Source organism: Oratosquilla oratoria, chromosome 24 (genome assembly GCF_046742065.1).
Source record: "Oratosquilla oratoria isolate Oo_2021 chromosome 24, ASM4674206v1, whole genome shotgun sequence".
NCBI classification, from domain to species: Eukaryota; Metazoa; Arthropoda; class Malacostraca; order Stomatopoda; family Squillidae; genus Oratosquilla; species Oratosquilla oratoria.
The window spans coordinates 56,980,484-57,006,809 of NC_134800.1; the positions used below are offsets into that span (position 1 = coordinate 56,980,484).

At 39.7% G+C, this 26,326-nt stretch overlaps 1 protein-coding gene across 1 annotated transcript; it reads right to left on the reverse strand.

Moving 5' to 3' along the window:
* Nucleotides 1-1,427: 1,427 nt before the first annotated feature.
* LOC143038653 (transmembrane 9 superfamily member 1-like) lies at nt 1,428-21,764 on the reverse strand. Its single transcript, XM_076208155.1, has 11 exons — nt 21,624-21,764; nt 18,242-18,331; nt 17,954-18,035; nt 16,432-16,655; nt 15,930-16,036; nt 15,263-15,398; nt 14,555-14,702; nt 14,024-14,242; nt 11,339-11,612; nt 8,348-8,539; nt 1,428-7,756 (listed from the first exon to the last, which is right to left on the reverse strand). Exons 1-11 carry the CDS (start codon nt 21,702-21,704, stop codon nt 7,555-7,557), a joined length of 1,755 nt encoding a protein of 584 aa, XP_076064270.1. The 5' UTR covers nt 21,705-21,764; the 3' UTR covers nt 1,428-7,554.
* Between the last annotated feature and the right edge of the window lie 4,562 nt (nt 21,765-26,326).

A 26,326-nucleotide genomic window follows, 5' to 3' on the forward strand; every position in this document is an offset into this window, starting at 1 on the left:
TGGTCCCCTTTTCCATCCAGAGACAATGGGCCTAAGCTTGAATTCTCCACGAAATCTTGGAATGTACCACATGACATTCACCTAGTTCCCATTGAAGTCACTTCCACACTAAATCAACTGGGCGGCCACATTTGTAGCACATACGTTCAGGTATCACAAAAAAGAATGTGCAGTTAACATTGATGCTTGTCAATGCTAAGAAGAAATTTTCAAATTAGATAAGTCAATCAATCCAAACTGGACTCCATATCAATCAATCAATCAATTCATTGCCCACAGCTCCCAGTCTCCAAATCACATTTTATGGAATGAGGAGCATATATATCAAGACTATTTTGCGCTAAATTCTGATAAATAAGAGTAAATGTTTCTATGCCAAAAAATAGATGTTGCTTTCATTATCTATAGCTTATTTCTATGTTCTTTCTCCATCAAACTGTGCTAGTATATACATCTGCTATGTCTGTCTAAATTCAGACCACTGAAACTATGACAATACAATAATACAATATGAAATCACACTGCAACCATCGGACAAAGAAGATTAAACAATGGATAGTAACATGATTAACTGAAACTGATATTCTATTTTATGTCACTGTTCTATTATCAACATACACAAAAGTGACATAATACTACCATCAAACAAACCTATGGTAGGTTGTAAACTACTATGGGCCATATTCAAGATTGTTTATAGAGTATCCTATGATCACGTTGGCACCTTTGAGTCATGGTAATCGGAGAATGTGAACCTCACAAGGCATTTCTACTATGTCCTTCTAAGAGAAGAAAACGTAAACGCCTTACAATATTCTTTTACCCAACTACCCTACCCCATTGAGGCTGGTCAGCCATGAGGCACCCAAGTAAGCATCTAGGACATAGGTCACTAGAAAGGAATTTTGTGCATAATAACTGATATAACGTCCTACAAAAGCAAACGTACATTGTAAAAAATACCCTCAAATCATAGTCTAAACATAGTTGAAGAACATACAAGATGGTGAAAGATGATAATGCATTTCAATTATTTTATGCAAAAAGATAGTAATGCATACTAGGTTAAGAATCATAAATAAACAATTAAGGTAATAGAATAATGCACACTAGGTCTAACCAAAAAAACAACAACAACACTAACTCCAAAAATATGACACAATTTCTAATACCATTACTTCTTCAGTAAATAATCACATACAACCCTTGCCCGAAGTACTAGCTTGAATCATATGCTCTTTATCATCCAATTACACTGTTACTTTCTGCTATTGAATGGAAAATCTGAAAGAAAATGTGCAGCAATGCAAAAAGGCTTACACACACATGGACTGTAGTCAGTTATGCTTGTCTCCCATATACACAGGACAAATATATTTACATATATGTGTAAGCAGCATATGTGTGTGTGTGTGTGTGTGTGTGTGTGTGTGTGTGTGTGTGTGTGTGTGTGTGTGTGTGTGTGTGTGTGTGTGTGTGTGTGTGTGTGTGTGTGTGTGTGCATGTGTGAGATAGAGAGAAGGAGAGGGAGGGAGAGAGAAGGAGAGGGAGAGAGAGGGAAGGAGAGGGAGAGAGAGGGAAGGAGAGGGAGAGAGAGGGAAGGAGAGGGAGAGAGAGGGAAAGAGAAGGAAGGAGAGGGAGAGAAGGAAGGAGAGGGAAGGAGAGGGAGAGAGAGGGAAGGAGAGGGAGAGAGAGGGAAGGAGAGGGAGAGAGAGAGGAGAGGGAGAGAGAGAGAAGGAGAGGGAGAGAGAGAGAAGGAGAGGGAGAGAGAGAGAAGGAGAGGGAGAGAGAGAGAAGGAGAGAGAGAGAGAGAGGGAGAGAGAGAGAAGGAGAGGGAGAGAGAGAGAAGGAGAGGGAGAGAGAGAGAAGGAGAGGGAGAGAGAGAGAAGGAGAGGGAGAGAGAGAGAAGATGAGGGAGAGAGAAAGAAGATGAGGGAGAGAGAGAGAGAGAAAGAGAGAGAGACAGAGAGAGAGAGAGAGAGGAGAGAGAGGGAGAGGGAGGGAGAGAGAGAGAGAGAAGGAGAGAGAGAAGAAGAGGGGAGAGAGAAGGAGAGGCTGGGAAAGAGAGTGAGGGAGGGAGATGGAGAGAGAGTGAGTGTGAAAGAGAAAATGGGAGAAAGGAATAGAGAGAAAATGAGAAAGGGAGAGAAAAATGGGAGAGATATATATATTCTGCTTGTATGTGTGTATACAAGACTTTTTTTCTTTATAGCCTTCATATCTGACTTCTTTTGTAGTGACTCTATTCTCACTTGCTTTACCTATTAACAGCAGCCATGTTGTCTGCCCAACACACTTGTTGATCTGAATGTATTTGCAGAGTATTTTGTCACCCTTTTTCCATTTCCAGCTGATATCCTGAATCAAAATATTTATATATATATATATATATATATATATATATATATATATATATATATATATATATATATATATATATATTCTTTCTTTTTTTTTCCAAAACTATTCCATGTCATTTCTCACTCTACTTCAATCCTTCCTCAACCAGCTTTCTAGCTGCCTTCAGTCTATTTTTGCCTCTATGTGAGCAAACTACATTACCTGATAAGACCAATGATGGGTACCTGCTAGTTGTCATCCTGTGACCAGGGCATCAGTGAACCCTTTCAAGACCCGTAAATACCCTCCCCTCCATCTACAGATGCAGTCCCTTAGGGCTCCAACTCTCAAGTCTCTTGAACGGGCACAGGACCTCTCTCCATCAACGTCATCTATATTTCTTCCACTTTTCAACACAATGAGACCTGTGACTGCTGCCTTCCTCTTGCTTCCATGCAGACGACTCGTAAACAGTTCCACGCCAACAGCAGGAGGGATCAACAACCATTGTCAATTATTATAGGTTTGCTGGTTTCTATTCAGTGAAACTTGGGAAAACAATTATTATTATTATCACTGTTCTTATTTACGTCCCTCAATAAAGGTTGCTGCTCAGTGTCACCGTGGTGTCTCGAGTGCCCAGGACCTGATGGGAAGGGTCTTCCCAGCCACTCATCCTCAAACCCCATCAACTTCTTCCGTTTATGGATACAACCCCAAGGGCACAAGGGGCTTCCTTCTAGTCTTTGAACTGAGCCCAAGAACTCTCTTATCTACTTTGTCTATATTTCCTCCACAAAGGAGAGCCGACAACCAGTGACCCCTTCCTTCTAGTATCCTCACCCAACGACACAACACTCCCACACTAATACAGTGCAAACATCAGCCCAAGGTTTCCTCACAGAGAGATCTGCAGGAAGGTCTGAGTACCACTGCCAGCTGGTGTGGACCTGCAGGTTTCCAGTCATCAAAATTCAAGGCAGTCATGGATTACCACCTGAAATGCCCATCTTTTTTTTTTTCCAAAGCAGTTTTACATGTATAACTTCATCAAGGCCTTTTTTCAGAAGTCTAAGGTAAATGCAGACTATCCATCCACTGGAAGTTCAAGACATGATTGCTGCTATCTAACTCCTACTTGACAATCACCTGGTTCTCTTTCTCATGTGGTCTGTCCATCTGATCCACTCCAGATATCATTTTCTATCACGTGCTGTCTAACTAAAGGGATGTTGAATTTCTTTTAACTTTGAATAACTTGCACTCTGTTTATACATGGATATTTTAATAGCTTAAACTTATGTAAACATGATGCTTTCACACCACTAGACTACAACCAACCCTCTCCTATAACCTAACCCACGATCCATATTATAACATATAATACTGGGGGGAAATTCTTAAAACCTTTGCCTCATTGGAGGACTAAAATCATACCAATTTGAAGCATACATACCACACACACATAAATTAGTACACATACAGCACACACATCTGAATATGTATACACTTATATTTGCAAATATATTTCACACATATATGAAAATATACTTTTTTTTTTTGCAACATCTCCAGCATAATTCCTCATAATGAAAACTGCCAACTCTCACCATCACTGGTAGGTCATCATGTTTGCAAATTCAAAAGAGCAAGACTTGCTTTCTCCCACCCACATATCACATGAAATTAAACCATACACACAACTTCTGTCCTCCTACCTCTTTCACTTCATTGTGTCTCTTCTTAGAAATCCAATTCAACTGCTTCTTCCTTTTTTCTTTCCACCAACTCCTCCTCCTCCTCCTCCTCTTGTTCCTCCCTCCACCCTCGCTTCCTCCTCAACCATCTCCCATGTATCTTCCCCGTATGCTACTTTTCTTATATTTCTCCATGCCCACCTCTATAACTCGTCTCTTCGGCACGATACTGTCCCCAAGGACAGAAGTGTTGGTTATCGTTGATAAGATACAATTCCACGTGCTGTAAGTGAACACGAAACCAGTGTGCCTCCAATCACGCTACCCATGCTTCTGCTTCAACAATCCCCAAAGCACATAATGCGGCAAAGGCGGCAGCTTCGGTCACTGCTCTGTGCCTCCTGGTGTAGCCTCCTCCTCACCTTATCTATGTGCCTTGAAGAGCTGACAAACAGTGACTACTCCCATCCTTCTCTAAGCTGGTGACAGACAAAATGTCCCATGCTAATACAACATAGACAACAGTCTAAAATTTCTTCCCAGAGATCTTTGGGAAGGTCCAATGACTCTCTGTCAGCTACAGTGGGACTCTCGGTTTCCTGTCAATGAAGCTGATGGCAACAACTATCCTTCTTCATGAGGATATTAGTCTCATTCTTCTCCATTCCTTTGATTTTGAGGACCTGATAACCAACCAGTGTTAAGAACATAGTGTATCCCATTTGTAGAACTACAGATGAAGAAGAAAAAATATATATATATACAAATATATACATGTGTTTGACTTCTTCTAGGAATGTACCCCTCAGGTTTACAGAGCAGGATGTTTAGTATTATCACTATGTCCTGCTTTAGCCACCTCTACAAACCAAGTGGGAAGATTCGGTAGCAATATCCTTTCTTCACCCTACCACAGGGGACAGATGCAAAAATGGAATTATATATACTCAAAGAGGTGGTACAGGAAAGTATTTAAGAGAAGGGGAGAGGAGGGACAGTTGCAGTACAATAAAGTAGCATCATTTCTCTATGAGTAGAGATTTCCTCCTACATAGATAAAATGTTGTGTGGTTCTGGTCCATAGGGGTACCCCATTTAGTCCCTTAAGTATCAGCTTCATACTAATGCACAAATTATACTGCACAATAACATGCAGCCAATACCCCCAGATGGGGTAGTACAGTAGGAAAGCCCGTGTTAGAATTGGAAAAGGAGACAGCGAGTGGTTTCAGGTAAAGGTGAGTCTGTGACAAGGATGTGTCATGTTGCCATGGTTGTTCAGTGTGTACATGGATGGGGTGGTGTAGGAGGTAAATGTGAGGGTAATGGGCAGGGGACTGGAGATGGTTAAAGAAAATGGAGAGAAGTGGAAGATGAGCCAGTTGTTGTTTGCTGATGACATTGCACTTGTGGAAGGGTCAGGGGAGGGATTAAGGCAGTTAGTGACAGAGTAAGGGAGAGTATGCCATGGGAGGAAGTTCAAGGTAAATGTGGGTACAAGCAAGGTGATGAAAAGTACAAGGGGAAAGGATGGCAGTGAGTTGAAAGCAAGTCCAAAAGGAGAGAGGTTGGAGGATGTGGATAGCTTTAGGTATTTGGGGTCACATGTGGCAGGAAAGGGAGGAGAGGTGGAAGTAAATTGCAGACTGAGAGAAGCAAGTAAATGCCTTGAGGGGGGTTAAAAAGTGTCGTGAGAAATACACATTTGGGAATGGATGCAAAGAGAAGACTATATGAAGGGCTGATTGTCCCAACAGCACTGTATGGGGCAAGGACTTGGAATCTAAGCGAGGCAGAGAAGAAAAGTCTGAATGTAATTGAGATTAACTGTCTGAGAAGTATGGTAGAGGTTACAAGGTTGGATAGAGTGGGAAACGAGGAGGTTAGGAGGAGAGATGGGGTGGAAAAGGAAATGACAGATATGAGTGATGAAAGAGAATTGGGATGGTTTGGACACATGGAAAGAATAAGTGAAGAAAGTTTAGTTAATGAGGTGCAGAAGGCAGGGGTGGAAAGGATGAACTTGAGGGGACAACCAAGGATGAGATGAATGGATGGGGTGAAAAGGGTGTTGGGGAAGAAGGGAATGTCTGTTGATCTATTGAGCAATGAAAGGAGAGGGCAGCAGATAGGGGTGAGTTGAGAATGGCTATGTATAGATGATACTGTGGTGCAAGGAAGAAAGAGAGTGGTTATGTATGAATGATATATAATTTAACACAGCCCTAAGGGATTTTTCCCCGTCTTCTATTTTTCTGCATGAGGAAATGGAGGGGGGAGGGTCACTGATGAAGTGAAGCAGCCTTGCTGTGGATGTGCTGTCTTGCTGCATTGCTTCTGACCCATGGCAGTGTGTGGGACACAGGGATGACCTGTCGTCCATGGGAAGCTAAGATGGGAAGATGGTGGAGGGGAGTAGAATGGGTGGAATTGAATAATTGGGATTTATCTGGCGTCGCAACATCAATGGTCACTGACGCCGTTAGAATGGGTGGAAGTGGGTATTTCCCTTGTAAGGGGGAAAAGCCCTTGGTATATAGATACATGTGTTTATGTATACAAGTTTTATGCATAAAACCAGCACACTGTACATGTGCATAAGCATGAGCTTTATGGAATACAGTTGTTTTGCAGTCCCCTGTCTTAAAATATAAACTTGTAACAAGTTACTAATCCTCCTGTATAATGTGAGCATAATCATATTTCCCTCTAAGTTGTTCTTCTTGTCTAATGTTGAGTTTGACAAATTGGACATTTTAGCACATTTTCTGTGTTTTTCTTCACCAACAAAATGTCAAATCACTTAATTTTATCCTCCAATTCCCTGAAAAATATGACATATTCCCACTTCCTCATTTCATTCTTCCAGCATGGACAACTTTATGTCGCTAACTAAGTCTTTTTCAATTACACTTAAACCAATCTTGTAATTGTTCTTTACACTTTCACCTGCACATACAAGTATGCTTGTGTGTATTTACATGTGTGTCCAAGTGTGACTGTGCGCGTCATTATTCTGAATAACTTTTACCCATGTATACACCAATATATACATATTGTATATGTGCACACATACATACAAGCACTCACATTCATCTGCCATAACAGCAAGAACTACTTATTTATTACCTTCACAGTCAAGTAATTTCCTTAAAATCCACTCTCATGAACTGATCATTAACCAATTAAACTCCGATGACAAGATGTCTTGTCATTTGGTCAAATAAAACAAAAAATCATAAAACACCAAAATGTTTGATCAAACACCAGAAAAAAATATGACATCTGTCCTCGCAGGAAGCGAGGACAGACGTCATATTTTTTTCTGGTGTTTGATCAAACATTTTGGTGTTTTATGATTTTTTGTTTTATTTGACCAAATGACAAGACATCTTGTCATCGGAGTTGAATGGGTTAATGCAGACATGGCCACTAAAATGTATGCTGAACTGAGCCATTGTATTGGTATTTAAAAACATACTCATCTTAATCTACATCTTAATATTCCTCCCACATCTCAATCCATTTTGATGTTCTTATAAATATATTTAACAAAGACAAGAGATGCAAAGAAGGAAACGGTTCCTAGGGTGAGGAAAAATACATAGCACATGAGCAGAGACCATCCCACAAACTCTATCATCTGTAAACCTCCTGACATATTGGAGCGCTTCAGGTAGTAAAATGCTGAATAAAGGAGAACAAAGATGCCGGTTGACCTGCGGAGAAGAAATGGATAGCAATAAAAAGCTGTCCTGCACAAAGGTTCACCAAAAATCACTCCCCACAAATCTGATACTACACTAAGCTGTCACTATTTAAGCAAAAGGTCAAATTATTGGCACTATATTTTAAGAAATTGTTATTAAAGTTTACATCGATAAGATAGTCAAAAATGAAAGCTACCCTAACCAGCTACCCTCTGCCGTCAATACTTTGGATTCCATCAAGTGGTTTTACTCAATGAAGTCAAACATGATTACACAGTTTAAAGCCAATCTCAATGAATCCTTTTAAGCTGGCTGTCCTATTTGTATATATTTATCTTGTGCTACCTCCCTTATTTGGGAGAAATAGCCATTGGTATACATATGTATCTTGTGCTGCTATACAACAACCTTATCCACTTGAAAGAAACACCATTGTTTCTTATCATTACATAACAACAAATCAGACTCATGATTACCCTGTACAAGACATTAGTAAAAATTTTAAAAAATATGCATTGATGGGGTAAAAAATTTCAGTGTCTCAATCTTGGCAAATTCTTAACACCACACCAAGCTGATATTCAATCGTCTCTTTCTTACCCTGCGCTGAAGATTGACCTCCACCACCATCTGTAGTCCTCTGCAGCCAGCTGGAAATACGTGAGTGCAACAGAAACGCATGCAGTGACGCTAAGTAGGATGATGAAGACAACACCCAGGATGCCATATAAAGTATACTGCTCTCGACCCCACAACGTCGAGAAAATGTAGTACATCTCTACACTTATGGCACTGAAAAGAGAATGAACATTTCTACTGAAATAAAACTCAAACAAGTTTGTAAATTAGAAAACAAAATATTAGATGAAAACATGAAGAGCATTCTAAGCAGGTGCAAAATATACAGACATAATATGTGAAAACCGTTATATAAATATATCCATACAAAAGGTCCATTAAGGGGGTACGCGACACCTGGGGGGGTGAATTTGGTCAAGATATGGCATTTTTCAAAACTGTGTTCAAAATGTTCGTATACCACTTAGAAATAAATCCCGACAAATAATTTTCCAGCCGCGCGCAATTTAAAGGTCCTGGGTGAGGATTAAAGGGACAGATTTAAAGGCGCAACCCACACTAGAAGGAGGCGTGCCACTTAGTACCTTCAGGCGCAGCGAATAACGTTGAAATTTGATTGAATTTACACTCGCCCAGTGTATCAACGGCCAATACGATTGTGGAGGGGAAGGGAGGAAGGTGGAGGGAGAATATTTCGCCAACTTTGTGCGAAACTAAGCGTTAGTTACCGGCTAACTCTGAAAAGGGAAGTACGCATGTCTCATGAGCTCTCATTGCAATCTATTACTTTAGCTAGTACATATTACTCTTTAGTACAGTCATCATGGGTAGCAAAAAGAACAAAAGAACATCACAATGACAAAAAACAGCAGTTAAAGATGGCAAGCAGTCAAAGACGACTAAAGATCTCACCACCTCTCACTCCACCACCGCCCTCACCTGCACCTCTGTGACGGTGACAGAGGTAAAGGACAACATTAGACTAAACAATTCAAAGAGGAAAGCAAGAGGAAAAAGATCAAGGCTATACAGGAAGAAGAAAGAAGAAGGGACATCATATGATGCTGGAGGGGGTGCCCTACCAACATAGATTGGCGAGGGGAATCTGATGAGGAAAGAGAAGGTGCCCACTACTGGAAAATAAACCTCTTTCCAATGATTTAGATACCCTGAAGACCCCCAGCAGAGAGGTTTCATATGAAGAAACCGCCAAAGGTGCAAAAAAGCAAATTATACGATGTTGTCGTCTGCGTCGTCACTACTGTGACATACTTATACTTTAGTTTTTCAGTATTTAAAGTACTTATAATTAAAATATGTTGATAATTTTTACTGTACTTACTTATTATATAATAAGAATTAAGCCATGAAAAAATCAGTCAAATTGGTGAAACTATAAGCAAGTTACAGATATATTCATATTTCAAGTTGCCATATCTCCGTTCGATATTTTTCTACTTTTTTTTAATCATAAAAAATCTAATATACATTAGATTTAAATGAAACTTACAGGGAATATTACTTTTAGTAACTGCTAGGGCCGATCGTTCGAATATTTTGAATAGGATGAAAGAGTTCGGAGTAATAATGGAAACAAGAGCAAAAAAATTGTATTTTTCACGATTTTTGCCAGCCATTAAAATTGAAATGCCTGTATGCAAAAGTATAAAGGAAATTGTTCAATTACTCAATGTCCGGCCCTAGGTGTGCCTACTGACTAATCATAGCCAAAATATAAAACAAATTGGTCCACGTATTATGGTGCTGTGCACTTTTAAATGTCGCTACTGGTATACGTACATGTGTACATGTGTACATATGTACATGTGTACATACATCATTCTGCTTCACCTAAAATGTAAGCAATATGGGTACCTATTTACCTGCGAAGTTTCAGCTCTTTACTCTAAATATTTTAGAAAATGACCTCCAGGTGTCGCGTACCCCCTTAACCTTTATGAAGGTGGTGGCTGAGTCAAAACATCCACCCAACACCTATAAAACCCATTCATCACCTCTCCCATCTATCTTAGCACCTCATGGATGAAAGGTTCCCACTGTCCCCACACTTTTTAAATCCAAGGCAATGCATACGAGACATAGCATTTACACGGCAGGGCCCAATATCCTTACCACTTCATTACATGGTGACTACCCCTCCCCCCTCCCCCTCCCTCACCCATACAAAAAATTTACAGAATAGATGAGAACGTCCATTTGGGTTGTGTCCTTCTTTCAATCACTAACAATCCCTCTCCATTCACTCCTATTTCCTCTACTCTCTCTTCCTTGCTCAACAAAATATTCTTTTTGCATCCAATGCTTCCTTTACCACACCCACCCTCCCTCCTTCTTCCACTTGGGTTCATTCCATCCACTTGTGCTTTCCACAGGTACCGGCTTGAATGTAGTGGTCCTGCAACATGCAAAGCTGCTCATTTCCAAATCCCATCAACCCCTCACCTCCCTCAGGAGGTGCAGCCCCATGGGGTTGACACTCCATTCCTGGACCAGGCCCTTTCCAAGACACATCACATCCACTGCAGGGCCAGCCGCTTTATTTACGTGGCAACCCTCCCTCCACATCCCTTCACTGGATAACTTACAGTACTACCTCTCATTAACAGACATTAATTAGCTGTGTTTGTGGTGTTTTCACTGTGTTTTTGGTGTTTTTGGTGCTGTGCAATCACTATGCCACCCAAAAACCACTCCAAATCAACAGATTATTCACATCAATGGACACCATTACCCCCCTTATAGTCCGTTAATGAAAGGTAGTACTGTACTTTACTGTAATAATCAAAGGGAAAACTTACTGTTACCATACTTAATTCTGTATACCTATAGAGCAAAAGGCTTCTTCTTTCCCCTTACAATTGGGGTAGCCAACCGAGGCATGCACCCACCCTCCACCCAAACACTTTTTTTCTTTCCTTTTGATACACCTTAGTTCCTTGTGAAAGAATTCTGAATTTGATCAAAACTGTGCACAAATACTTAAAAACTCACCTGAAGGGTAGGAAACCACCAACAATGCAGTGAGCAAAGCATGATCTATACCAGGGCACTGGAGGGATTTCCCGTGCAATGTTCTTCGTCCGACAAGGAAAGCTGAACTCCACAGACCCGTTCTTCCCAAGGATTCCACCGAAAACGGTGAGTGGATAGCCAACACAAATCCACATGAGAAGAAGTAGAATAATTGTGGATGCTGGAAGAGCCTGTGTCGAATGGTACGCCCAGGCCACCGAGTTCTGTATTGACCATATCAGGAAGAAGGGACCTGTGGATGGACGCACACAACTTGTCTTAATTTCAAAGTGCCAGAGTAAAAGAAAATAAATAAATACATAAATAATAATAATTTATCTATATACCAAAAGGCTTCTTCCCCCATGGATGCTCATTGGCTGAGCGGGTTAGGGCGTTGTTATTTATGGCGAAGGTCGAGATGATGGCGATTCGAACCCTGATCGGGGTGAGTTGAACCAAGGGCATGGTTCATTAAATTCCATGCTACAAAGTCCACTGTAAGGGGCACCGTCCTAGCCTCCCGAAAGGGGGGAGTTTGTGACGTTAAATCAAATCAATAAATTATTTCCCCTCATAAGGGAAGTAGACAGCTATAGCATGCACCCATCTCACTCCCATCCATCAACCATTTGTCTCCCTTCCACCTTAGCTCCCCACTGCACAGCATATCCACAGCCTAAACTTGTTTACCTCCCACTGCTTTATTTACACACACACACAGCCCTTTCTCCCTTACAATGGGGATGGCCAATTCGAAGAAAACACCCACCCCACACACAGTTAACCTCTTCACTCCGGGGCACATCGCACGTCTGACAGCATTAGCTGCCAGGCGTGCGATGTTGCGTCATAATAATCGCATTATAAAAAATAAAGTCACTGCTCAATTGCTCATTCTCTTTCACCCGTGAATTTTGATAACCATAGAAAATATGATGAAGCCAGTTTAGAGAGAATGAGGGTCACGCAGGCACGACTACAATAAATATAATCAAGATGCCGATGTCGGCATCATCGCGTACCCACTTGCTCCTCATGACACCTACGTAGGCGTCACCGTATGGAAGTGGTTAAAAACACATTCAACCAGCACCCCCCCCACCCCATATCAGCACCACAAAAATGAGGCACAATCCCTGTTCCCTGCCATATTGGCTTGGGTCAAGGTCAATGTAGCAAGACCCAACTCTTCAACAGCTGAGCTTCAAAGTCATGAGCTGGTTTATGTCAACTTTTTCCTCACTGATGATTGTAAGTAAATGTCTGGGCCTTGCTGCACTGCCCTTGACCCCAGACATGGAAGACAGGACTGACCCTTCATCCTCCAAAGTGTCGAGATGGGAAGGTCAATGAATAGATTATAACTGTGTATGATGTGGGTAAGTACTTTGGCTCAGCCACCACAAAGGGACAAGGACCTTAGTCTATAAAATATGTTCTCCCTTTGTCTATGAGTAAGTCATTATCATTGACATAAGGTGGTAAGGCATCCGTGAACATCTCCATTCCACAGCCTCCACATGACTTTCGTCTCTTGCATTCATCACCAGACCTCACTCCCAGCAGGTCTCTCTTACACGAGACCTGTTGAAAAACAGACACACTGACTCCCACACATAAGTCAATACAACTACAGTACTGCCTCAATAAATCCCTTTCACTGCTTCCACTGAATTTCTTTTATTTCTCCAGAGGAACCAACAATGGGTACCTGCACAGTGGATGTCAGAGAATATCTTGTCTCCCTTCCCCTTGTACAGTGGAACTATACATGTACTCCTCCCATCACAGACAAACTGACTCCCACACATAAGTCAATAAAACTACAATACTGCCTCAATAAATCCCTTTCACTGCTTCCACTGAATTTCTTTTATTTCTCCAGAGGAACCAACAATGGGTACCTGCATAGTGGATGTCAGAGAATATCACGTCTCCCTTCCCCTTGTACAGTGGAACTATACATGCACTCCTCCAATCCACCAGTAAACCTCCTTCCACTACACAACTATTCCACCTTTTGTCACACATTCTTCATGACATTCACCTACTAGGTGCTTTTCCAGGTTTCATCTCTTTTAATGCTACTTGCATATTTTTCAACAAACTACTCCTTCTAAAATTATGACTTTCCTAGTCTCCTCTCCCTTTGTATAATGGAACTATACATGCACTCCTCACAATCCAGTGGAATACTCCATTCTCTAGGACACATATATACATAAATACAAAAGAGTACTCTCTCTTATAAAGTGGGTTGGCTAAGTCAGAATATACACTCATCCAAAAGCCATTCATCAGTGCCCCTCCCTGTCTAACACACTGAACTTTCTTACCAACCACAAATTCTGCTGGGTAAATTTCATTTATACAATACCCCCTGTGTATGGGGAAAAAGCCTTTGGTATATGTATGTATGTAAATTTCATTTCAACATGGATTACTGAAAGTCTGACTGATAAAATGTGCATTTCAATCAATCTGTCCCCTGGTCTCTTTTGCAGAAGGCCTGCAGTTTTCAGGTAACTAGCAACAGCCACCTACAAGGCCTCACTCACAATACTTACAAACACACCCTTTAGAAGCTGAAAAATACAACTAATTACAACTCCAAAACCACATAACATAAAAAGTAATACAACAAGAGTATTTTGCACTAACCTGCAAACAAAATTGTGGTCAAGTTGATGTTGTGAACCCACTTTGTCCCGCCCATCATCCGAAAAAGTGTTCCCGACACGAAACCGGCAATAACTGACGTAAGGGCATACAAGAAACACGCCGCACTGTTCATGGATCCGTGACGATGAACATTGAACATGCCGAAAAGGGCCATGGCAATAATCCCAATAGCTATGGCAAGGAACTGTGATCCAACACCTGGGGTAAGAAGAAATCATGTCAAAATTTCATGTCAATGTAAACAGAAAAATGGAAAATTTCTACATGTACAATTTTCCATTGCAAATATTCCTGCATACTACAACAAAATTTAAAACTATACAATTACTATCTATATACATATCAAGGGTTTCTTCCACCTTATCGAGGAGGTAGCCAGATAAGGCATGCACCTGCACCCACCCATTCCATTCCCATCCACCACCCCTCGGTTCCCTCTCATCTGAGGTGCTCATGGGTGGTGTAGTGAGTGGGAGAAACAGTGACATAAAGGAACACATGGAAACATACCCAGAATTGCAGAAAACAGGTTCTTCTGCAGTGGGAATCTGAAGACATCAGTGTGAATTATTTTCCAGCCATACTCATCCCCGTCAATGTCTTCTGACCCTTCCTCGTCCATACTGTAGCGGGCAAAGTCATTGCGAAGGATTCTTGTCTGCAAGATAAAGAAAAGGCATCCATTAAGAAAAGTGCACATTGACAAAAAAAAAAAAAAAAAAAAAAAAATCTGAATTCTACCAAACCCTTCCAAAAATTGACTAAGTAAATTTATCTTTCATTCTCTCTCTCTCTCACACATACACACACAAGGATATAGATTAAGTTGGAAATGTACATGATTTTGAGGCTAGGTATGATAAATTGGAGAGTAGGAGATGGGACCTAAAGAATGTCGCTACTTTCCTGTATACACCAATTTGGTGAATACCCACACACGTACACACATGCACTACAAGATACAAAGGCGGGACACCACGAGCATAGCTCCCCTTCCCACAAAATACAACTAGGTAAATACATATTCACACACAGAAGCGGGTGGGGTGGGGGGTGGGGGGGATTTAGTGGAGTGCAGGAAACCTCATGTGCAACATTTTCCAATAGGAAGATCTCTCTATTCAACACCCGAAATCAGGTCTCTTAATTCTTAATCTTAACAAGCTTATAAATGATTACATTTCTATTTTCAAAAGAAAGTTATCTTGTTTTACTTACAAGAATGATGACAACAAATCCAATCAGAAGAAAAACAAGAACCATGGAGTTGATTATTGACAGCCAATGGATTTCTAAAGACTTTGGGAAGAAACTGTTGTCTTGCACCAAATGCCCTCGCTCATTAAACTTGATTCTGCAAGATACAATAATCATGAAATTAATGTGCAGAGCACATTCAATTTTATTACAATCTTTGCTTCACCTAACATACAATGTGGTGTCAGTCATTTAATATCTGTTCATTCGGAAGAACAAGGACAGGGAAAAAAAAAAGAAAAACAAATAAATAATGCTCAAACTTGAATATGTTTTCTAATTTTCCATAACTTCAGCAGTAAACCATGTTTAATGTAAAAATTCACAACAACAATACCAAATATTCCCTTCAAGTAAATCACATCAAAGTTATCAATTTGATTTCTGCCTTGAGTTTTGTTGATTGGAAACTTCAAGCCCCACAGCAATTAACAATGGTCTTCATGTCCTTCCCCATACTTTCCTTCTGAGACCGTGATGAACCATTAGAATCTTGTATGCCTGCAGCACAAACTCTTTTCCCCAAAGGTAAATAATTTAATCAATGTTTACATGATGATAATTACCTATCTACATTAATATCAATGCAGCAAACGATGGAACCTTCTACAAAACAGCAATTACTTACTGTGTTTCAATCCATGTGACTGAGTACGTGTCCTTAATTGTGAGTGTTTCTTCCACGTCATCCAGTGAGACTGGATTATGTTCTTTTGTTACATTGGCAAAAATAATCTGTGTAAAAAAAAAATAAATAAATAAATAAATAAATAAATAGATAAAATAAATAACTAGGCAGTTCTGTGAAATATGGAATGACATTTTATATCAAGTTTTCATGGAGATTAAATACATGACCTAATATTTTACTCATTACCTGGTACATGGCATTCTCAGTACTGTATAATATCACCTACCAACACAATAACGGGTTGAACTGATTGGCAAAGCACTCATCCAGCAAAGGGCATGTATCCCTAGCACTAGACAAGAGCCTGGAATAATCCCTGGCTGACTGATTATAGATGTGATGGTCCCCTAAAGTCCCCACTCAGCAATCATACGTAAAAATTCACAGGCAAGCACAGTGAACTACCTAACCAAGAGCTATAGTTATCTTACAAACGCACCTTGTCCCCATTGTAGTAAATGGTAAAATGAAGATGTGTCCACAAGAAGACTTTGTGCGTATGCGGGACAAAGCTCCCTTCATCCAGATGACCAATGAAGTCCCGAATGGGCACATCATCCAGAACAAATTCAAAATAATAGTGCTCTTCCACTGCCTCTCGCAGCTGTTGGATTTCCAAATCAGACAGTGTGAGTTCACACAGTTCTTTGTCCACTACATTCTCTGTTGGAGATTAAAAAATAAATAAATAAATACATACATATATATACCAACAGCTTTTTCCCCCTTACAAGGGAGGTAGCCAACGACAAAAGGCATAAATCCACTCCCACCCATTTCATACCCACATACTCCACTCTCATTCACCACCCCTCCCTCACTCTTTTCTTGGCTCCTCCTGGATATCAGGTCATCCCTACATCTCACTCACTGCCCTGGGTCAGAAGCAATGCAGCAAGACACAGCACATCCCCTCATGCAGAAAAAGAGATGACAGGGAGAAATCCCTTCAGACTGTATCAAAACATCATTCACACATACTCTCTCACTCCCCCATCCCCCACCCACTCCCTTCCATGTATCACAGTATCATTCATACACAACCATTCTCCATTCACCCCTATCTTCTGTCCTCTCCCGTCCTTCCTCAACAGCCATTCCCCTCTTTCCCAATGCGCCTTTTACCTCATCCATCCATCTCATCCTTGGTTGTCCCATCATGTTCACTCCTTCCACCTCTGCCTTCCACGCCTCTTTTACTAATCTTTCTTCACTCATTCTTTCCATGTGTCGAAACCATCTCAATACTCTTTCATCAACCCTATCTCCTAATTCCCTGTTTTATCCACAACAAAATCTATAAAAGACTGTTGCCATAACAAAATTCATGCTTACATACCACATAACTCACCTCCCTAATCTATATATATTTCATAAAGAATGTTGTCAAAGTGAATAATTTAAATTGCTACAATACATTCTTATCTAGATACCAATTTATGTCCCTTCCCCTGCATATACAATATGCAGGTGGTGGTCCTGCAAGACAGACATGAGAAAGATTCATTTCCCTGTTACTGGTCTTCAAAATGTCACTCTATCAGATAACTTTGAACATATTACCTTCATCATTTCATATAAAGAGAACTGACAACTGGTGATTGCTCCCCTCCTACAACTACAAACTGGGTTTCTAGTCAGTAAAACCCAAGGTGAAACCTATTATCAATGGCGTTTTCTCCACCTTTTTATACACAAAGCACTGACCAGTGACTGCTCCCATTCTCCTAATACTGTGAGCCAGGGACACAGAAACAGTCCCGCACTAATGTAGCACAGGCAACAGTCCAACATTTCTTTCCTATAGAGATTAAAGGGAGGACCCAAGAACTGTTGCCTGACATTGTGCAACTGTGGGTTTCCAGCCAATGAAAACCTGAAACAACAGTTGTTAACATAATGTAAGCACGGGTTCAAAGAATAAAGAAGAACTGACCAATCATTATGATATCCAGTCTCACCTTTAAATCTAATTTCATACTTTGATTTAGCCATTCTGTCTCCATCCAGAACTTCACCTAAGGTTAAGCTTTTATGCTCAATCTGTAAGGATATAAAAATCACATAACCACTGAAAACAAATGATTAAAAAATAAGAAAATTGTAAAATACACAATTATCATTATATTTCATCAGTTCCAATTTTCTCACAATATGCAAGTGTATGCATATGAACAAAGATCTAAACATTGTTTCATTGAAAGGTGAAAATAAGATACACTAAATTAATGAAACAAGATGTGACGTACTATCTTTGGTCTGCAGACAGGCAGCTGGTAATAATGGTATGTCTCATGGGGGTTGAAGTATGGGCCCACTTTGTTGACAAACAACAACACCTGTAAAAAATATATACATATATGCAAATATACATAACTCATCATTACATTACTACTATTACTTCTACATCACCTATACAAATACCTCGACAAATATCTATTTTTGTTTCTATTTTCTGTCAACCATGCAATTATGTAAACTCTCTGTCCATTACAAATTATTTATTTTGATAGAGAGGCAATGCAATCATGGTAATTGCTAAAATAGACTGGCCACAACCAGATACAAGAAGTATCAGTCAGTCAGTATGGAAATAGTTAATCAAGATGTACTGCAACTCCTTTGATACTGGAGTGGGAGATCTCATCAATGAATTAAAACAGCCTGATAACAGACAGAATAGAAAAAGAAGTAGCAGTTGATACAGATTCAATACAACCTTCTGCTTATAAGGGGTGGTCACAATCACATTACATAGTCAGGCAGCAGCCAAATCAAAAATAGAGGTACCAGTCAGTGTATGTATGTATACACTAATGGCCTTTTCCCCCTATGTGATGGGTAGCAAAGCTGAAGCATGCCTTGACTTTTAACTGGTGAAAAATACAGAACTTGATGTCATCTGCACATAAGTTGGAGTAACTATTTGTTTCATCAATCATGTCCTTGTTGTATATTATGAACATTATATATGCCAGAACCAAAACCTATGACTATAATCACTATACAGTGAAAACTGCAGTGATCAAAACTCAGTATGCAGTAAAAATCATGTCATCATTTCACTATCACGCAAACACATTTTTCACTTCTTTACTTTTGTATTTCAAAGATATATTTTTTCTATGGAATGGTTAAATTATGTTAGGTTAGAGGTAACTGGACAACATAAATTTCATGTTAAATATCCATGTTTGCGTGATTCTATAATTTTGCCAAAATCGTGAGAGTTCGAGTGGGGAATATACCTCCCTCATGTCAGGCTATACTATAACACGAAATGTTATTTTTTGTATTTTCATAATGGTATGCCTTTATAACTTGCCATTAGCACCACAGATAGAAAATAGTGAAGAAGAATAAAATCAGTGTATGGTGGAAATAATGGTTAGGTTAAGTGAGCCAAGGCTAGGACAGCAAGGTGGGGGGGAGAGGTTATGGTATTACATTCCTTGGTTTATGCTAAAGTTAGGTATGTCACTTGGTACCACTATTCTTACAACTAAAAGCCACTGCACCAGCTATAGCCATTGTATCATGGGGGAGGGGGGGATCTCCTGGAAAGGAATTTTGTGGCAATGAACTGATTGATAAAAATAAATAAAATAAAACAGCATTGTCGAATTTGTAAACAAGTTTTTCCTGATGTTCACTGATACTTTAGCCTGGGTTTTCAAGAGAAGCCATTCATTTTGTATCAAGACACCTCTTCCCCTGCCAAAATCATAAGATCCCCCCAATGGTGCCTGCCCCCTGGATCAACGAGAACAGCTTATGAGGTGCATAAATCTATGATTAGTTTCTGACAGAAGTCTGGTTCTGGCTGAGTGCTCAGCAAATTGCTTCTGCATGATCATCTTGTGTAGATGAGTGATAGTGTAGTGATTCAGTTTTAAGGAGTGGCCTTTGGACTAGATCAATCTATGTTTCTCTATTCCTGGCTTGAAAATCTCAACATCAAAAGATCAAATGTTGCCTGGTAATATATTCAGTATTATTTTAGTTGTGCACACCAATGCAATATAGCATTAGAAAATTAAATATTAATTTTGTAAATTATAATACATGAACATAATATGTGATTTTCTTGGCAGAAATAAATAACAAAAAACTTTTGGTATAAGCAAATCTACTAAAAAAACAAAGCTGCTAGGATACAGTCCAGATGCCATGTTGTCATCTGTCCAGTCCAGTCACAGTCAATTTCATGTTGTGGACTGGGTGTTCTTCGACTCCAGGTGACGTTAATAAATGCTATTACAAAGAAAATGGGGTTTCCTTGGACTTTTTGAGAGAACACTGGGTTCTGCCACTGTCTATTAATTACCTGAGATATAATAATAATCAGGCCATCAGCATCCATGACAATGACGATGACCCAGATGATTTTTAGAATTTCAGGTACCAAATTACTAAATATAGGTTAGGTTACATAGGTTAGTTAAGTAGGTTAGGATAGAACAGATGAATCTATCATCCTTTCATTTCTTCAACCTCGGCATCTATCAAAACAAACATGGCATATCATTCAACCACCGTGACTTTGCTCATTAGTAAATCTGTTTTAGCAAAATTTTTGTTATGGATTTCCACCAATAAAATTACATATGTTGAAGTATTATAATTTAGAAAAATAATCATTAATTTTCTATTGCTATAGTATATTGTGTTGGTGTACACTTCTAAAAATTTACCATATATTCCATTTTTGCACATTACTTAAGTAAACACAAGAAAATAAGGACATCACTGCATAGGGGAGTCATTGGTTGAGGTCTGTAATTTTGTTGTGTTGCCTGCCTTTTGTTACCCTAGGTCTGTGCTAAGCCTGATGATCTGATGCCATTTAATCAATGTACTCTCAAATGGGTCTTCAAAATCCCCAACATGACCCATTTAAGACGAGTCATCACACTAACAACTGACTTTACCGTATAGTCATTACAAATGACGCTGGCCTAACATAGGAAAAAAAAAAACACTACCAATTAAATAATTCTATAACCCTAGTCCTAGAACTAGGTCCTTTGCAAAGGGGAGATGGGGACAGGGGGGAGGGGGGGGGCTCAGTTAGGTTGGATTAGGTTAGTTTGGTTTGGTTAGAATACAGATTTTTTTTCTATTGTTTTTTAGGGGTTTCTAAAAAAATCTGAATTTGAGGTCAAAGAATTAGATATTCTAACAGATAGGTTTGCAATGAAACACAAGTCTGATTGGTTCAAAATATACCAACAATATCAAATAAATATAATTTTCATAACCTAGCAAAATGTGGTATGATTATCCAGCTTTTCCACCAGCCACGTACTACTCCATTCTCATATCATATCCTTGTTCCAATTACTATAATCAATTTAATGTCCTAAAATAATTTAAGATAAATAAATCATACCCCTGCAATTCTTTCCAGTTTGACATCACCTATTCATTTAACTTAAAGAAAGATTATAAAACTTTATTCGTGAAACTGGAAATACATTTTCGCTGCAAATGTTGGGAACTTGGAATCTAAGAATATTCTAACTTTCAAACATGGGATGGTGTTAATTGCACTCGATTTTTTGTATAAAAACATGAGTTACAGAGCATAAAATTATACTACATAAATTCCTTGAAGTTCATTAAACTTACCTCATCCCCATTCTTGTAAGACAACCCGTTACAAATATATATAAACAAAAATATTATGAGCACTTTATCTAAACACTTCATCCTGCTTCGTGGCGGACGGCGGTGTTATTTACGTGTCCGAATGGAACTTATAGGAACAATAAACAACTGCCGCTATAAGTATCAGAAGATAAGCTATTGAATACTTTTATTTGAATACTTTAAATCTTTATTTGGTATTTTTATGAGACTGAATTCTTATAACTGTCATTCCTTTTCCGAAGTTTATTGCATGCAGACGATTTGTTTACTCGGAATATGCACGTACAAGAAGTAGGAATTGTATTTTTGTTTGAAAACTGAAAAGTTGATTTCTGAACCTACAACCGGCCATTAACAACATATAATGCAATAACCACGAAAAGGGCATTGTCATGGGTCCATAACGCTATGATGCAACTATTTTTGTATTTTTAGGTCAGGATTTAGGGAAATGCATACAAATAGACAATTCTAAAAATAAATAACAAATACAAGGAAAAAATCTAGATGGAAAATGTACAGAACCTGGAGAATATCATAAAGAGCAAGAACATAGGCTTAACTCGGATCCGTGAATATTTTCTAATTGTCGTCTATCGCAGGAAAGCGTTTAACATTGTTTCCCTCTATTACCTACTTTCTAAACAGTCGTGCACTATTATACACGAGGTACATGCATTAAGTAAAATGCATTCTCGTTGAGCAAGAAGGGATTGGCTGTTGAATAAGGAAGGGATAAGGATGAATGGAGAGTGGTTGTGCATAGTTGATACTGATATGCAAGGAAAGTAAGAGTAGGGGGTGGGGGGGGTAAGGGTGCTTATGTGTTAATGATATTTTGACGCAGCCCGAAGGGATTTCTCTCCGTCTTCTCATTCTCATCTACGTCTGGAAGAGGAGCTCCTTTAGCAATACATTGAAAGCCATTTGGTGATACTGGTAGAGTTTTACATGTGGATAAGGCTTTACCAAGTGGTCCTTTTCGTTGAGTTCCACTTTCTGTTGGACCAATATATTTCCTGCAAATGTGCCCCAAAAGAAGGTCATTTAGATGCAAGCTGCAAATGATCCACCGTAAAGGACGATGTAATTGACATTCCAGCCCTTTTATGGCTCCATTGTTGTAGCCAGTATTAGTTGCCGTGCTGTCAGCTTCCAATGTCTTTATCTTATCTTTACTGTAATTTCCGACAATCCATTTCATCAGTCCATCTGCAATATCTGCATCTGTTCCTCGTTCAATAGTTAGATTATCTAAATAATAAGTACCAGGTTCTCCTACAAGAACATAGTGATCTTGAATTTCTTTTGATCTATAGTATATACCATTTGTTCCCCCCCTTTTTTTTATTTAGTGTTGTGTCTCTACTCCCATCAAAAAACAAAATAGTAATTTTCTTATCTCCCAAACATTCAGATTCTGTAAATTTCCTCCTTAACATCTGTCGTGCCCTCTAGACTTTGTAATGAGAGTTGTTTTATGAATTTATAATACCATAGTCGAATAGGGCTGCACTACTAACAACAGTAATGGCCTTGTTTGACACACTGCCGATATGTTTTCATGGCAGTTGTTGACATTGGTATGACGCCGTTTTCTGTTCTGGCAAAGACTTTTAATTCCTCCATTCATCATCAGGAATGTCAGATGTTGAGATATCTTCATCCTAGGCTTTGTCTGAAATTGTACTTTTCTCTTCCCTCTTCCTTTTTTTTTTTTTTTAACTCTTCTTCTTCTCTTCTTTCCTGAATTAGAACTTCTCTTATTTTCCCTTTTTAATCATTTAACTTGTTTTTACATCCACTCTTCCAATTTTCATGTGACGCCCAGTTCTTTGGCCAACAAGAAATTCGTGCTCTCGATGTGTCACTTCCATGTTATTTTCACGCTTGCAGTCCAAGGGATCAGCACACTGGCAGCCTGCTGTTTCGAAAACTTGATCCAATGATAAGATAAACTTCTTATTCTTGACATTCATTCCTTATCTTAATACCACAGAAGTTTCTTCCATCAATCGGAGCAATTTGGTTTTAACATTCTTGGTCGGCTGAACTGGAATAATGTTTTTTTTTTCTTCCAAATATCAATTAGGGCCTCGGATACTTCAGAAATAACATCCTTGTTGCTCTTGCATTTATTGTCTTTTACATACTAAACATATCTTCCAACCTGTTGTTTTGTTGGCAGCTGATGATGAGGAAGTTCCGGAAGTGGAAAGCCAAAAATGCTGTGACTTGTTGATAGTCCAGATCTTTTACTCAGCCCTGGAAATGAATAATAGAAAGACACGTCAGTATAAAACAGAAACAATACGTGTGATGCAAATGAAATATACTAAGTGCTAAACTACATCCCAATTACTCTTACATTGATAAGGCAATTAGTCTGATGGAGCCCTAATCTAAAGGGGCATTTAGACGGTCAAACTGTTTGACAAACCCGGTTTGTCAAACAAGTGTTTGAAGTGATGTTTGACCGTGTGAATAGGGTATTTGGTTGTCAAACACGTTCGACAAACGTGTTTGACGACCAAATACCCCATTAACACGGTCAAAAATCACTTCAAACACTTGCCTGACAAACCGGGTTTGTCAAACTGTTCGACCGTATAAATGGCACTTAATAGGGACAATAGTTTACCTGGTAAAAATAAGAATTACCCTTTACTCAGTCTTTTTTCATTTCCGTTTTAGCACCATGTCAAATGAATATAACCTTCCCATTTTTAACATAACTAATCCTTGCTACAACCAAGAAAATCACGGGTAGAATAGAAAATTGCTCACAACTAATGAGACACAGAGCTTGGCTCAAGGATGGGAGACACGTGTTAGCTCAACTTCAGTAAACCAATTAATGACTGCCTGGTAAGGAGCAAGGACGCACAGGGAATGAATCTAAATATACATTCAAAAAGGTGAAGCCATGTCCTTCCATAGGAAATACATACATCCATACATATACTCTTGTAGGGGAGGTAGCAAAAAAAAAAAAGGCATAGAAACCACTCCCACCCATTTAATCCCCACATCCTCCCCTTCCCTCCACCCTCTTCCCTCCTTCTTATCTTGGCACCTCCTGGATGACGGGTCATCCCTGCATCTCGCCCACTACCCTGGATCAGAAGCAGTGTCGCAAGACACAGCACATCCACAGCAAGGCCGCTTCATTAATTCGTTCCCTCATCCAGAAAAGGAGAAGACGGGGAGAAATCCCTTCGGACTGCGTCAATTTATTTCTCATACATACTCCCCCACCCTCATGCATCACACCATTATCCATACACAACCCTTCCCCATTCACCCCTATCTTCTGTCCTCTCCCGTCCTTCCTCAACAGACATTCCTCTCTTTCGTAATGCCCCTTTTACCCCCATCCATCCATCTCATCCTAGGACGCCCCCTCATATTCACTCCTTCCACCTCTGCTTTCCACACCTCTTTTACTAATCTTTCTTCACTCATTCTTTCCATGTGTCCAAACCATCCTAATACTCTTTCATTAACCCTATTTCCCAACTCCCTTTCCACCCCTGTTCTCCTCCTCACCTCCTCATTTCTCACTCTATCTAGCCTTGTAACCCCTATCATACTTCTCAAACATTTCATCTCAAACACATTCAAACTCCTACTCTCTTCCTCTTTTGTGTTCCATGTTTCTGCCCCGTACAGTGCTGTTGGCAAAATCACTCCTTCATATAACCTCATCTTAGCATCCATTCCCAAATGTCTGTTTCTCATTACACTTTTTAATCCACCAAGGCATTTACTCGCTTCTCTCAATCTACATTCCACCTCCACCCTCACTCCTCCCTTTCCTGACACATTCGCACCCAAGTATCTAAAACTATCCACTTCCTCCAGTCTCTCTCCCTTAATACTCACTTCCAGCCTGCTGCCACTCTCTCCCTTTGTACATCTCATCACCTTACTTTTGCCCACATCTATCTTCACTTCCTTCTTTCACATACCTTCTCAAACTCTGTCACTAACTTCCTCAATCCCTCCTCTGATCCTGCTACAAGCGCAGTGTCATCAGTAAGCAACAGCTGGCTTATTTCCCACTTTTTCCATTTTCTTTAACCATCTCCAACCCCTGACCCACTACCCTTGCATTCATCTCTCACACCACCCGATCCATGTATAGATTGATCAGCCAGGACGACATAACACATCCCTGACGAAGTCCCACCTTTACCTCAAACCATTCACTCTGTACATTTCTAATCCTAACACAAGCTCTACTACTCTCGTAAAAACTCTTGACTGCTCCTATCCTCCTATCCCATATATCTGCAATACCTCCCACAGTGCCTTCCTGTCTACCCTGTCGTAAGCCTTTTCCAAATCCATAAAAGCCCCAAAAAACATCCTTACTTTTTCCTATAGCTTTCTCACATATCTGTCTTACCACAAAAATCTGATCTACACAACCCCTATCTGTCCTAAATCCACATTGTTCCTCACCAATTACTCCCTCTTTTCCTCTCCTAATCCTCTCAATCAAGACCCTCCCATAAGTCTTCCCAACTACACTCAACGAGCTGATCCCTCTGAAACTACTACACTTACACTCTTCCAGTCCTCCGGCACTCTACCCTCTCTTAAATAAACATTAAATAACCTCACCAGCCAGTCCACCATAACTGTACCTCATTTTTTCAGGCATTCTGCATGACATC

Excerpts from the sequence above, each read along its gene's own strand:
- LOC143038653 (XM_076208155.1), bottom strand. The coding sequence starts at position 21,704 with ATGAAGTGTTTAGATAAAGTGCTCATAATATTTTTGTTTATATATATT. Across the intron at positions 14,703-15,262 it reads GATTTGTTGTCATCATTCTT|ACAAGAATCCTTCGCAATGA; the intron begins GTAAGTAAAACA and ends TTTATCTTGCAG. Across the intron at positions 7,757-8,347 it reads AGGTCAATCTTCAGCGCAGG|GTCAACCGGCATCTTTGTTC; the intron begins GTAAGAAAGAGA and ends TCTTCTCCGCAG.